The 14,749-nt window shown below is 50.0% G+C and overlaps 1 protein-coding gene across 10 annotated transcripts in view; it reads right to left on the reverse strand.

Annotated features, from left to right (window-relative positions):
- The window catches only part of TANC1 (tetratricopeptide repeat, ankyrin repeat and coiled-coil containing 1), a 253,872-nt gene that overhangs the window by 6,421 nt on the left and 232,702 nt on the right, over window positions 1-14,749 (reverse strand). For all 10 annotated transcript variants that reach the window (XM_055572465.1, XM_055572473.1, XM_055572470.1 and 7 more), the window contains 6 exons: window positions 9,131-9,264; window positions 7,321-7,444; window positions 6,801-6,976; window positions 3,817-3,949; window positions 2,080-2,171; window positions 249-395 (listed from right to left, as the gene is read on the reverse strand). In XM_055572465.1, coding sequence (XP_055428440.1) covers window positions 249-395; window positions 2,080-2,171; window positions 3,817-3,949; window positions 6,801-6,976; window positions 7,321-7,444; window positions 9,131-9,264 — 806 coding nt within the window. The remainder of the gene's footprint in view (window positions 1-248; window positions 396-2,079; window positions 2,172-3,816; window positions 3,950-6,800; window positions 6,977-7,320; window positions 7,445-9,130; window positions 9,265-14,749) is intronic.

Consider the following 14,749-nt stretch of genomic DNA (forward strand, 5'->3'; position numbering starts at 1 on the left):
GCGGTTTGCATGTGCTCATCATTGAGACACAGAAACCATACCCACGTGCACTCCTCTCCACACTGTGGGGGGTGGGGGTGGGCGCCGTGATCTAATGACAGTCACCCCAGGCAAGCAGCTCCCCGTGTACCAAGCTTATAGAAAAGTGCAAACACAAGACAGGCAGTCTGAGGATTAGGGCGTGGAAGGCCAGGCCTCCTCCAACATGAGAACAGTCTATGGCTGAAAGACTGGAATAAGGGGCTTACATTTGTTTTTCTTCGGCAGCGAGACAGATTGAGATAGAGGGAAACTCTTAGCTCATTGAATGGTCTCATGTCCTCTCCGAATCCTTCTCGAGGAAACTTCCTTAAGGCGTACTGGTACCTCTGGGCTGCCTCTTTCATCTTCCCTTTCTAGGAATAAAAAAACAGAGAAATTTATCTTTTTCAGAGGCTGCAAGATGAATAAGGACCCTGATGAGGATGGGCTGTGGCCAGAACCAGTCCACAAACTGGCAGGGTCACGTGGCCTCACTGCCCACACAGGTGTCTGTGACCAGAACCCGGTTATACAGAGGGATCCATAAATCGCCAAACCCATAGCTATCAGTCTTAAAACACTGGACTATCGTCCCCGTTACATATTTTCAACAAACATTTCACGAATGATCTCTCATGTAAGGACACTTTCATGCAAAGCGTTAACAAATCAGATGGAAAAATAATGGCGTTCTCAAGGCAAGTAGAGTCTTGTGGATAAACCTAGAGCTTGCTGGAGAATAATAATTTTTCTTTTAAGAAAAACTAAAACTCGGGCTTTAAAACCCCACGCAGCACTGCACATCATTTTCAAGGCTAAAGAAATCCATTTGCTCTGTCAGGTCTGTCTCGCAGCAGGTATGAAGTCTGTTGAAAATGGCTTAGTATTTCTAACATAATTGCCTACCAAAATTCATATTAAAACCACTTCAAAGCCACAACAATACACACTCTGAACTCAATTTCAAACTGATTCCAAGCCAGGAACCCTGCTGGGTCATGCTATACGCCTATTTATTTGTTATTATTTAAAAAAAAAAAAAGAAAGAAAAGGAAAATACAGAAAGAAAAGGAAAACACAGCAAGTGCAGCTGCTTCATGGCAAAAAGGATTAAAATGGTCATGATGTATTGATAGTTTTTTGTTTTCATAATCTTTTAATTCTTTCTAATCAGAGACCTGGAAAGAATGATGATCTATGGAAATGGCCTATTTCTCTAAACTCAGGGTTTGCAAACTACAGTTTCTGGGCCAAACCTGGCCTGCTATTTCTGCACACACGCTTTGGAACCTGGCCTGGCTCCTCTGTGTGTCATTGTGGCTGAGTCTGTGCCACAAGAGCACAGTTTGCGGCGGGGGTGGGGTGCAGGGTGTGTGGTGTGTGTGACAAGAACCACAGAGCAAAGCCTACCACAGTTACTCCCCTCCTCTCTCCAGGCAAAGTGTACTGACCCCCGATCTAAACTGGACGTCTTAGTGTGAAATTTGCTCAAGTCAAAATCCCTACTCTTTAAATTGTCTTTACATTTCTAAGGGAAAATGAGAAAAAAATTAATTTGCCTCCTGAGTATTATATATTATTGACTATTTTAAGTAAAAATCTCTCCAGAAACAGTTTCAAATTCCAGAGGCTTATAGATACTAAAATGAAGATAATAAAGGCTTGGGAGATTGCATGATTCTTATGAAAATGTCTCCTGAGTGTTCCTTTCCCATGTCTCATGATTCTAGGCGCCAAAGAATTTCCTGTAGGACGTGCCCGTTAAACTAGAAGCTACTCTGCCTCCATAGCAAGGCTTCAGGCTGTAAATCATAGTTACAGCCACAAGGATTTGTTCAGAAATAATGGTTCCCAGACACAAAGAGGAGTGCGTTCCACCTGGAAGATTCTGCTGTTAAGATATCAAAGCCCGGGCTTGAGGCCAGGATGGCACCTCCCGGAACGTCTCCTCGCTGAGCTACGTGCATCCTGTGTAGCAGCACAGCTATATCCATTACACCCCCAACTAAGGTTGCTTGCAGACTGTCACGGCGTCCCAGAAAGGGCGATACCACTTACTTTGTACATCACGTTTCCTTCCTCCATCAATTTCTGTAAAAGTATAATCAAAATATCAGGTTTGGAAGTAGCCATCGCCCAGGCAGCATTTCCTGCAAAATAAACATGTGTTCAGAGGCACTCGGGCGGGCTTGGAGGCAAGGAGTTCCATACTTTAATACACCACAGCTAAGCCTGCACACAGCAGAGCACCCAGCCTCAGAGCACCCTGCAGCATGTCCTGCAGACCCCGGATAACAATACAACTAAGAGAAGAGAGTGCTTAGCAGGGAGCTGCACCCCGCACACACCGTCATTGAGATGGAAAAAAGCACTGGGACACCAAGGCATCAGTGGGGCCACGAGCCACCCTCCCTCCTGTGGAGATCTGCTTCCAAGTCATCTCCTTAGCTCCCTGCAGTGCTGTCAGACCACAGACAGGTGAAGGCAGGCCAGCGTTCACAGAATCTCTCACACTCGCCTCAGAGTCACAACCAAGTCCGCGCTGAGACGTGAGCTCTGGCCCTGCTGCCCCCGGCCTCCCTGCCTCCGCCCGTGTCCCCGTCTCTCCCCCAGTGGCCAGCGCGGCCACAAGCTCTGCTAAGCCTCTTGCCAACACGCACAGGGAGCAGCGCTTAAGGACAGACTCAGGAGGCAGACTCAGGTTCACAGTGGCCTGCCGCTCACCATGACCTCAGGGAGCTACTCCCCACCTTCAGCTGGGTTCCTCCTCTGTGACGTGATGCTGTATGCTCATTCCCCTCTCATAGGGCAGGTGACGATGAAATAAGGTAAAACATGAAACTGCTCATAATAGTTCCTGATACTATGAGCTGCTTAATGATATTTCACCTTCATCGCAGTCCCCTCCCCAGAACTGCTGGCAGCCAAAGGTCTGACATGAAACCAGAAAAAAACCAGTGTGGTCTGGGTGCCCTTCCCCACACTCTGAATTGTGCCATGGTCCTACCTCTCAGAGCTCTCACCCTTGATATCCTTAAGTCACCCATCTTATCTCCATAAATCCTGAGAACTTTCTCTCCCAGAACGTGTGCTGGGGTTGCCACTGCCCTTCCTGGCAGACCAGACGCCGCCTCCCAAACAGTGGTCCTCACACTCGCCTGCTCATGACAGCCACCCGCCAGCTCTTGCCCACCCACCCTTAGTCCCTCCCATGGAGCCCCCCAGAACTGCTTCCACTGTGGCTCCCACGCACCCCCGACACCCCCAGTGCTGGGCTATCCCTCAACACTGGCCTCTGCCCTTTCTCCTCTTTTAAACACTCTGAATGACTGTGATTAACTGAGTCTTAGAGAGGGACCGACGGAGAAGACAATGGCACCCCACTTCAGTACTCTTGCCTGGAAAATCCCACGGACGGAGGGCCCTGGTGGGCTGCAGTCCATGGGGTCGCTAGGAGTCGGACACGACTGAGCGACTTCCCTTTCACTTTTCACTTTCATGCATTGGAGAAGGAAATGGCAACCCACTCTAGCGTTCTTGCCTGGAGAATCCCAGGGACGGGGGAGCCTGGTGGGCTGCCGTCTATGGGGTCGCACAAGTCGGACATGACTGAAGCGACTTAGCAGCAGCAGCAGCAGAGACGGACCGAAAAAAAAAAAAAAAAAAAAAAAAACCCTCCATACACCCGACCTCTTACTCCTTAACCTGGGAGCAGGTGAATGCAGTCCCTCACGAGCTCTAAAATCTGAAGCTACCCTTCCCCTTGTTGCTGCACTGAGGTGTTTGTTCACTGACCTAATTTGGCTCCTTTTCTCAGCAGCGTAACTACTACAGATGTGTTCCGACAACCAATGGCTCTGTCCAAGGGCCGCATACCGCTGTGGTCCACGTGCTCAATCACAGCCCCCTTGTCCACCAGATACAGCACCTGCAGAGAGAGCGCACAGGCCCTGAGGGCACAGGCAGAGGAGCCCTTGCCTACCCGAGGCCGGTGTGGAAGCTGGCGATCTTACTTCACTCTGATCTCGGATGCCTCTGGCCTAATGGGATCCTAGAATGGAAATAAAGTTGACACAGGACAAAGCAGAGAAATTGCAGTCCACAGCTCAAACCTGCTCTGCTAAAGTGACTGTGATGTTGGCAATGAGGAAGGCAGGCAGATGCTCCGGAAGTGGGTGGGGAGTGTGTCCGTCACCCAGACCACAGACAGGTACACGCACGCCTTCACCTGTCTTCCGCACCCTACTTCCCAGGCCACGGAGATGAGATAGTCACTTTTTCATCTCCAATTACTTATTAGGAGACAGGCTTCTGCCATAGCTCCAACGAGCTACCAGGTCACGGCAACGGGCACTCCAGAAATACTCAGATCCACACAGCCTGGATACAGAACCTGAAAAGGCTAGGATCCACCGGACCCAATTATAATTCACTTTTAAGGTATAGGAAAGAGATTTGCAATCTCTTAGCTTAAAGCTTAAAGCTAAGCTTTAAAGATGGAAAGCTTAAGACAATGCTACCAAGACTGACTTGATGTGACAAAACAGCTGTCACTTGGGCTAAACAGAGAACAAGAAAGAAAACCACACTGCGGTTTGACAGAAACAGAAATTGCCAGGAGAACGGCTCCACTCACTGGAAAAATCTGTAGATTGCTTAGAGTTTCATATGGATCTGATACATCTTATCAGTACACCAGCTGTTCACAAAACAACACACTAGAGGGATTAATATCCAGGATATGTAAAGAACTCCTACAACTCAACAACAAAAGCCTCAAATAACCCAATTTAAAAATAGGCAAAGCTGTGATAAGCCATAATGGAAAGAATATTAAAAAAAATATATATATATGTATAACTGAGTCATTCTGCACAGAAGTTAGCACACTGTAAATCAACCATACTTCAATAAAACTGAAAAAATAGGCAAAGTATCTGAACAGACATTTTTCCAAAGATGACATACAGATGGCCAATAAACATGTGAGAAAATGTTCATCACTAGGGAACAGCAAATCAAAGACACAAAACAAGTTATTAACTATTAGGATGGCTACTGTTAAATGGACAGGGAGGCCTGGGGTGCTGCAATTCATGGGGCCGCAAAGGGTCGGACACGACTGAGCAACTGAACTGAACTGTTAAAAAAGACAGAATGAAACAGAAAGCAAGTGTTAGAGAGGATATGGAGAAACAGGTGCCCATGCGCACTGCTGATAGGATGGAACCACTATGGACACAGTATGAAGGTTCCTCAAAAAATTAAGAACAGTATTACCGCGTGACTCAACACTCTTACTTCTGGGTATCTACTCAAGAGAATGCATAGATCTCCAAGAATTTGCAAGATCTCGATGAAATATTTGCATACCCATGTTCATAACAGCACTATTCCTAATAGCCAAGAGGCGGAAGCAGTGCACGTGCCCACTGAGTGGATGAATGGATTAACAACATAAGGCAAATACATAAACGGAATATTACTCAGCCTTGAGGACATCCTGACATGTGCTATGACATGGACAAACCTAGAAGACATATGCTGAGTGAAATAAGTCAGTCACAAGAAGACAAATATCGTATGATTCCACTTGTATGAAGGACCAAACGTTGTCATTCAGAGAAAGAGAAAGTACTGATAGAAAGACAGCTGCCGGAGGCTGGGGGTGAGGGGTGGTAACAAGGGCTTACTGTTTAGTGGGTGCTGTTTCCGTTTTACACGTAAAAGGAGCCTGGGCTCTGGCTGCACAACGTGCCGTGTATGTAGCAGTACTGAAGTCTTCACTTAGGAAGGTTACGATGGTCAATTTTATGTTATGTGTTTATACCCAATTTTTTTTTTTTTTTAAATGACAGAATACTAAGCTCCTTCACTCTTCCCTAATGTTGATAAACTAGAGGATCTGGTAAGGTAACAAAAACGGAGAAAGAAAAGTGTGGAGATGTGAGGTTTAAATAGCTGTTTTTGAAAACTGATACTTATGTACAATTTATAATGTCCAGGAAATTGAGACCATTTAATTCTAATATCACTGCCTTTTAAAAGCACCAGGCACAGATGTGCAGGATGGCTTCCGCCCCAAGGTCCACAGCTCCCAGCAACACAGTACCTGTCTAATTCTCATGTTAGACACACGTAACTATTCATAAATGACCATTCTCAGGGAGCTGAACATTCCTCCAACACCTGCTTGGTGCATGGAACGTAGAGACTAACAAAGATGTGGGTTTTTCCCTGAAAGACATTTTGTGGTTTTTCATTTATTAAGGTTTTATCCCTTCATTTCTCAGTTAGGGACTCAGGCATTTGACAAAGAGATGAAGACAGTGCCCAAAGCATTTTATATTATTTCAAGACAAAGCTGCATTGATTTAAAAGCAAACCAACTAACTGAGCAGTTATTTCTCACATATATAAAAGTGATTTTTAAATGAACTATACAGGAATTCTATTTCTATGACAATTATAAGAAAATAAAGCTACACGTGCATGTGCGTACACATGCTCACGGATGCGTGCTGCATCCATGTGTGTGTGTGCAGTTTGTCATCATGGAATTTTAAGCTTTTAAGAATCTATCAGAATCTTGACTCCAGTTCTGAAACAGACCGCATGCCACAGAACTAGCAGAAAGCGAAAGCCACCCACGGCACACGCGTACAGCCCGGCCACACTGGGGTGGCATCGCACACACTTGGGGATGGCTCGGATCCCAGATCAGTAGGTGGCCCGGGCCACCTGGCGCGGGTGGGGAGTACGGCCACCGCGGTACCTACGGTCTCCGCGTCGCCGTAGAAGGCGGCCAGGTCCAGGGGGCTGCGGCCGTTCTTGTCCGTCTGGTCGATCTCGGCTCCCTCCTCCACTAGGAACTGGACAACAGCCCTGTGACCTTTCAGACACGCCCAGCTTAATGCCGACAGACCCTCCTTGTCCAGAGAAGAAAGGGTGGCACCTGAAAGAGAAGCCCATTCAATAAATGTGACTTCGGAAAGGCCAGACCTGAGCAAACCCTTCTGCATCCATAGGGGCCTGGCTTGCAGAATATGGCCACCAGGCTGGTGAAATCTGTAGCTGACAGGTGAAACGATCATCCCTGCTGTAGCTGAGCAATGGGTACATGGGACACACCCCTAAACCCTCTACTTGTGTGCAAGGCAGAAAACGTCCATAACTAATAGACTTAATAAAGAGATTTTTTTTTTTAAAAAACTGAATCAGAAAGTATTAAATGGGTCTGCCAAAGCTCTTTTCTTTGTCCACCCAAGAGAAGCCCTCACAGGGGGACAGTGCCGCTACCTTTTGAAAGGAGAAATTCCACGGTGCTCAGGTGCCCTTCGCAAGCAGCCACCATGAGGGGCGTCCGGCCCTGCTTGTCACTTAGGTTCACGTCACAGCCGTGGTCCAAGAGCAACCTAACAATCTGAAAGAAACACTCAGGATCACACACTTGCCGCTGCATCTGAAATCACATGCTCTCTGCTCGGGCTGGTTGTTCCACCTTTAAGAGGAGTGAAAGGACTCTTTTCAAAAACCCCTCTAAGTTATGTGATCCAGGGGGCTTGTAAAATCTTTATATTTTATTTCTTTGAACAGACTCTTCTTTCAAATATATGCTCTTTTTAACACACCCAATTCATTACTCTGTCTATAACACAGGCACACGCAAGGCAGCAGTTTGAAGGAGAGGGGGCTCCTGAGCACAGTCAGGCTCAGCCACTATGAGCCACTATGGAGCAGCTGAGCAGAACCAAGGGGAGTGAGGCAGGGCCCCACAGGGCACTGACGCCACGTTCCTGGTGGGGAAACACCTACCCTCTCCCCTCAGCCGTCTGCTTCCAGGGACAGCTGGACCTTCACACCAGGGGGATTTTACCAAAGCTTCCTGGACAAGAGTCTCTGCCTCAAAGTTATGCCTTTAAACAGGACATGGTGAAAGGGGGACCAAAAAAACCAGACAAGCATCTCCTGCAGTGCCCTCCCAGCGGGAGCTGCTCTGCCTAGGGGGCAGTGGCATCTCCTGCAATGCCCTCCCAGCGGGAGCTGCTCTGCCTAGGGGGCAGTGGCATCTCCTGCAATGCCCTCCCAGCGGGAGCTGCTCTGCCTAGGGGGCAGTGGCATCTCCTGCAATGCCCTCCCAGTGGGAGCTGCTCTGCCTAGGGGGCAGTGGCATCTCCTGCAATGCCCTCCCAGTGGGAGAGGCAGTGGTCCTGGGGGCAGTGGTGCAGCTTCTCTCCCTCCAGGACCACATTTGTTCTAATGCCACCACAAGAAGGGGGCGTGTTCCCACTGCTTTCTCATTCTGGACCCACCAACAAATGCTTCCAAACTTCCTCACCACTTAGGGGACACTAAGACCAGGAGAGAGGATCAGCTAGGACATAGCAGGGGGCTGTGAGAGTAACAGGGAACGGATGGGACGAACCAAGCTTTTAGAACTGGAAAGGAGAAAAGCCAGAACCTTGGTGTGGAGCCCTCAAGGCTCCTACTGACAGAGCTGGCAGGAATCAGAAGGGTCACGACTCCATGATGTAAACTGGGGTCTAGAAAATTCTTCCTATAAAGGATGTGGTGAGAGCCGTTTGTTTTTATGCAGCCGTGTGTAACCTGGAGCCAGGCATGGGGTAGATACATGGTCAGTGTTTACAAAATGAAGGAATGCAAGACTAAACCGCTGCTCTCAGGGATCCCTTAATTACGAGCAGCAGCACATCACTCCCAGTAAAAGAAAGCAGCCTGAGTCACAGTGCAGGACCAGAGGGAGACACTTCCTTCCCCAAAGAGCACAGCAGGACCACTCCTCTCCCAAGTGCGCTGGGCAAATGGGTCATCCTGGTATGATAACAACTCTGCTACAGCAAATCTCCTGATGACATGATAGGCTTCACCAGCTCCACTCCCTTCCTCGGTTAAGGGAAGTGGCTATGGGTCTCTGACCTGGTTACCAGCCCACATAGCTGACTATGCTGGCCAGTCAGAGGTCTGCCCTGATGCTGCAGGACTCTCCATACAAGTAGAAGCCAAGAATGTGAGAAAAACAGGGTCCAGCAGCGGCGATGGGCACTTTTCCCAACCACTGTTTCTGAAGCCTCCAGGGTCCCCTGGGTACCTGCCAATGCCCCTGGCGTGCCGCGCAGAACAATGGAGGGACCCCTCTCCTGTTAGTCCGAGACACGGCAGCTCCACGCTCCAGCAGCAGCTCACAGACCTCCAGCTTGCCTCGTCCGGCAGCGGCCGTCAGGGCTACAGGGAGGAGGAGACTGTTAGCATGATGGCCACAGGGTGGTAGCCAAAGGAGGCCACAGATCCTCTGACACCCCTCCCACTGAGAGGAAGGGAACCACGCACTCTGCCCCCACTGAATCTGGGTGGGCTCTGTGACACCTCAGACCAACAGAATACAGCAGAAATGATGCTGCACCAGTGTGTGGGCCCAGGCCCCAAGGGCAGCTTCCAATTCCTTGGAACACGCCTTGGAACCAGACGCCATGCTATGAGGAAGCCCAGGCAGCCTTGAGATGAGGCCACCGGGAGAAGCTGTGTGTGGCTGACGTCCCCGCAGAGAGCCAGCAACCCCGGCCACCACATGCGCGTGCCATCCTGGAAATGGAGCCCCAGACTCCACCAAGCCACTCTATCACAGCAGCGCCATCTATGAGAACCTTCTCTACAAGCCCAGCCCAAATGCAGATTCAGGAGCCACAAAGCATGTGTTTTATTGTCGGTTTTTTTCACAGTATGAGACAACAACAGTATGGGGCAACACAAGCACAGAGATCAGTATTACTGTCCAGCCTCTCTTCTTCCCCTGCTACTGCTGCTAAGTCACTTCAGTCATGTCCAACTCTGTGCGACCCCAGAGATGGCAGCCCACCAGGCTCCCCCGTCCCTGGGATTCTCCAGGAAAGAACACTGAGTGGGTTGCCATTTCCTTCTCCAATGCATGAAAGTGAAAAGTGAAAGGGAAGTCGCTCAGTCGTGTCCGACCCTCAGCGACCCCATGGACTGCAGCCTACCAGGCTCCTCCATCCGTGGGATTTTCCAGGCAAGAGTACTGGAGTGGGGTGCTATTGCCTTCTCCACTTCTTCCCCTAAAGTCATACATTTCAGTCCACAAGAACTAATAAATACTGAGACAGTGAGAGTGTATCATATCATCCCTGCCTTCATGGAGCTTAGAATCTCTGTAACAAGTCCAGATCCTGGACTAAGGATGTTGAGAAAGCAAAAAAAAAAAAAAAAAAAAAAGGATGAGCAGACTGTGGAGGGACTTGTGTGCCCAGGCGAACAGCCCAGTTTGGCCCTGAGGCAGGCAGCTGCTGCTGGCAGGGGACACTCTGCAGGGAGGCAGCCAAGGACAAAGCAGGAACTATGCGAAGGGCAAGAATACAGGGCAGGAACCCTCAGGACCACCTCATGGCAGCTGCTGCACCTCTCCACTCCCAGGTCATGACACATAATGGTGGGGGGGGGTGGATTATGAGTAGAAAAGGGGTTCAGTTAGGAGAGGAGACTTCAGCTATGGCATGTGAACCACTGTCTAGAGGGAAGGACAGTGGCAGGTTGTGGTTGTCCCCCCGGCCAGGACGACGCTCTTAGACAGAGGACACGAAGGCGTGAGGGTGGGAAAGAGACACGGCAGGAAAGCTGTCTCCAATGCAGAGAAGGAAGGACGAAGCTTGAGCCTGACGCTGCAGCTCTAGTCCTGGGGCAATTCTTTAAATACAGCCTCACCCCTACAGACTCCTGGCATTCCTACAAATCAGTCAGATGCCTCAGTATGAAAACTGGGAAAACACAGAAATAGGCCGTTCACAAAAGGTGAAGACCAAAGGCCAATAACTCATGGAAAGTGCCCAACCTCACTAGTAGTCCAAGTAACCGCAAAAATGAGACCCCGTGCTGGTTGAAGACGTTCACACCCTTCCAGACGTGCGCCCGGAGGTGCCCCTGGAGCACAGGATGCTTAGCCTGGAGGTGCCCCTGGAGCAGAGGTGCCTATGGAGCACAGAGAGATGTGTACTCGTCACAGCCCTGAGCTGGAGCAGCCCAGCTGGCGTGGACCACCAACCCCATCAACAGATCACCGTGCAAACACGATACAGCAACCGCAATAAACGCTACACAGCTAAATGCAGTGCAATGGGTCAGTCTCCCAGATTTAACACTGATTCCGAGGAACAAAACAAAACAGGGTAACAGTTTGGAACTGAGCGCTCCTGGGCGGTTGCAGGACAGGCCCCAGCTGCCCCCTTTCCAAGAGGGCAGGGCCCAGCTCCCCTGTGAAGCCAGGGGTCCCCCAGCACCCAGACGGCTGAAGTGGGGAACTGGGGGCTCAGCAGTGCAGGGTCCTTGCGTCCTCTCCAGACACCCCTCAGGACAGACAGCATTCCTACTCCAGCTGTGTCGGCCTGGCCATGGCTTAGCTCCCAGGAGCACACAGCAAAGGACATAAATGTGGCACAGGGGCCCCATCTCCCTTGGAGGGACAAAGAAATCCTACCTGCTTTTCCAGTTTTCTGAAGATGGGGAAAACCAGAACAAACCACGGATGGATGAAGTGGAAGCTACCAAGGGTCTTGACCCCAGGTGTCATTCCGACCTGTGTTATACCAACGGGCTCATCACCACCCGTCACATGTCTAAGTTTGTAAATAAATTATATATAAATACTGTAAACAGACTAGTATTTATACTGGTTTAGGTATATATATTAGAGAAGGCAATGGCACCCCACTCCAGTACTCTTGCCTGGCAAATCCCATGGACAGAGGAGCCTGGTGCGCTGCAGTCCATGGGGTCGCTAGGAGTCGGATATGACTGAGCAACTTCACTTTCACTTTTCACTTTCATGCATTGGAGAAGGAAATGGCAGCCCACTCCAGTGTTCTTGCCTGGAGAATCCCAGGGACAGGGGAACCTGGTGGGCTGCCGTCTCTGGGGTCGCACCGAGTTGGACACGACTGAAGCGACTTAGCAGCAGCAGCAGCAGGTATATATATACTGGTTTAGGTTCAGACGGATCTGAACACCCGGGGCTGGTTGGTGACACGGAGGATGTGAGCTACTACCTGGGCCTGCGACTCCTCGGAGACCTCCCTGCAGTTAGGGAGCCCCTCCTCCGCAGGGAGCACAAAGCAGGCACACGTGCTGCATGTGGCCAGATGTGGGCAGGACCACATGGAAGGAACAAACTCAAGGCTCTTCCATTTGATGAGCGGCTGATCCACCGTGACATTCCAGTCTCTCTTATTTGGTAAACAAGTTCCATCTGCATCATAAACGGGGCCTTTACACCAAGATTTCTTTTGCAGCTGCCAGTGATTTTTTTTTTTTTTTTTTTTTTTTGCAACAACAGCACATCAAAAATGACAGCCCAGCACTAAAAATAGGACCCTGTGTTTGAGGAAGGCGCCAGAAGAGCCAGGGGTTAGAGCAGCTGAAGTCAGAGAAGAGTGCCGCCAGAGACCGGGCTGGATTCCCTTGTCTTCCCTTCCAGCCGGACTGGCTGCACTTCCGGTTATCAGCCCACCTTTGAGATGGTAAAATGCCTCTCCGCACAGGCTGGAGTCCCACACAGTTGGCCTAACAGGGATCACAAATTCTTAACCAGGCTCTTACTTTCAAATGACGCCCCAAACAGTGGGACCTGTGTTTCCCCTTTTCAACTCAGATTGAATCTTTGGTGTCATCAGGACCCCTGAGGCTGGTGGAGGGGGCGGGCATCTCAAGTTTCACCAGCCACAAGGATCTAAGGATACCATATTCGGAAACAAGGGAGACTGAAGACGAGTGAACCACATGCTTAAACAAACAAAACCACAGCAGAATTCTGCCCAGGAATTCCAGCTATTCTGCTGGAAAAACGCTGTGCCGCAGGCTGACCACCAGCCTCTGACAAGGGTCAGTGCACTCGGCCTGGCCAGAGAAGAAGGGGGAGGGAGCAGGACAGGAGAGAAAGCACCTGATGGTGTGGCAAGGCCTTGGCTTCTGGCCAAGGGAATTTGACGAGGAAAGAGGAAGAAAAAGGACTTGGTATGAAAAGGCGGTGGGCTCTAAATATCAGTGTGAGCTCACGGCGCTTCTCAAGACCCACACTGAACATCATTTCTCCTACTAGCAAAATCCTCAACAAGGTGGCATTTTTGCAGCTAAATTCCCATGAAGGCATAGATCATTTTCTGACTAAAATTTTTCTGCAGGAATACAGTCTTCTGTCTTCAGAGCATGGGGAGATTTGTCGTGGCAGATGTTCATTTTAAGAAAACCCAATTCACACTCAGCAATTCGAAACCTTCACTGAAAAACATCAGGGAGAGATGATTCTTGCATAAATGGATCGTTTGCAGGAATCTTATACTCACTAAAGTTCTCTGGGCAAAGACACAATTTACAAAAACTCAACTGTCAACTCACCTGGAACACAGTCATTCCATCAACAGGGCTGTTTATGACATTTTACGCCAGGTCTGTCTCTCTCTCTCACACACAGAGGGATGTGTGGCTTAACAAGCCTGGGGGTTTCAACGACGACTGTCGCCCCCTGACACGCTTCTGTCCTTAGAAGGGTGACAGGTCGGAGCACACACAGGCAGTTCCCTGCTTCTGGACACTGACCTTCCCTTACCTCAGACACTGACAACCCAGGCCGCCCTGCCAGGCCCGAGCTGAGCACAGGAGCCAGCTGCAGCCGCAGAAGCACTTCCTGCCGGCTGAGATGGCCCCAAGAGGGACGGAGGGGGGCCAAGGGGCTCAGCTGGGCTTCCGTGCTTGTGCTTACTGGTGCACTTTATGTCCTAACATACTGGTTTTTCCCATCTCTCAGAAAAATGGATGGAAAATGAACTCTGGTAAGCAGCAGGGTTGCGACCAAGATGGAGACCATTAGATGTGACAAAGGCAGAGAAGATGGAGCCTCGGCGGGAGAACAAGGTGAAAGGCATCACGGAATGCTGGGGACCGCTCCGCTCTCTTATCTAGACTATGACGCTTAGAAAAATAATTTGGGATTTCACAGTTTTTTAAACCTCTTTGGGAGTGGCAGCCCCTCCCCCTGCACTTTCTAATAACTGGCCTCTGGAGAAGTTGCTACCGCAGAGGTTACTCAGCCTGTGTTTCGCTTTGCTGTCCCTGTGGGTCCGGGCAGGGCGGCCACTCGGACAGGCTGGTCCCAAAGGCCTCTGACTGAACGCAAGTAGCGCTCTGACCCCTCCCGGAAAGCCAGGGGACACCCCCTCCTCCACCTTCTACAGACTGCATTTATAAAAAACCCAAGCTCACAGCCTTGTTCTGTGAGGCATTTCCTTCCTGGTTGAGGGAGGAGGAAGCTTCCATGAAAAGAATAAACTTCCCAACAGCTATAAATTCTTCATCTCCACAAAGACCTGAACCCTCAACAATGCAAAGGATAAAACGATACACAATAAAGACTGCTCTGACCGGAAAATGCCATTGCTCTGGGAGACCAACTCCCAGGAGCGCCCGGCACCCCTGGCCTTGGCGGACGCCCATGCTGGAGGGTGACCTTATGAACGGGAAGCCAGTCCTGCCCACATACTCCCTGAAGCACACGAGTGGCTGTTTGGAACACCTTCCTCATTGTTCTGACCCTTCCTTATGGTCAGCATGTGGCACAAGTCTCCCAGGAGGGCCTGAAGCTGCAGGTCTCAGTGGGGTCAAGGAGAGGGAACCTCTGTTACAAGGCAACAAGCAGCAACCCAGCGGCACG

The sequence above is a fragment of the Bubalus kerabau genome, chromosome 3 (assembly GCF_029407905.1).
Source record: "Bubalus kerabau isolate K-KA32 ecotype Philippines breed swamp buffalo chromosome 3, PCC_UOA_SB_1v2, whole genome shotgun sequence".
Lineage (NCBI taxonomy): Eukaryota > Metazoa > Chordata > Mammalia > Artiodactyla > Bovidae > Bubalus > Bubalus kerabau.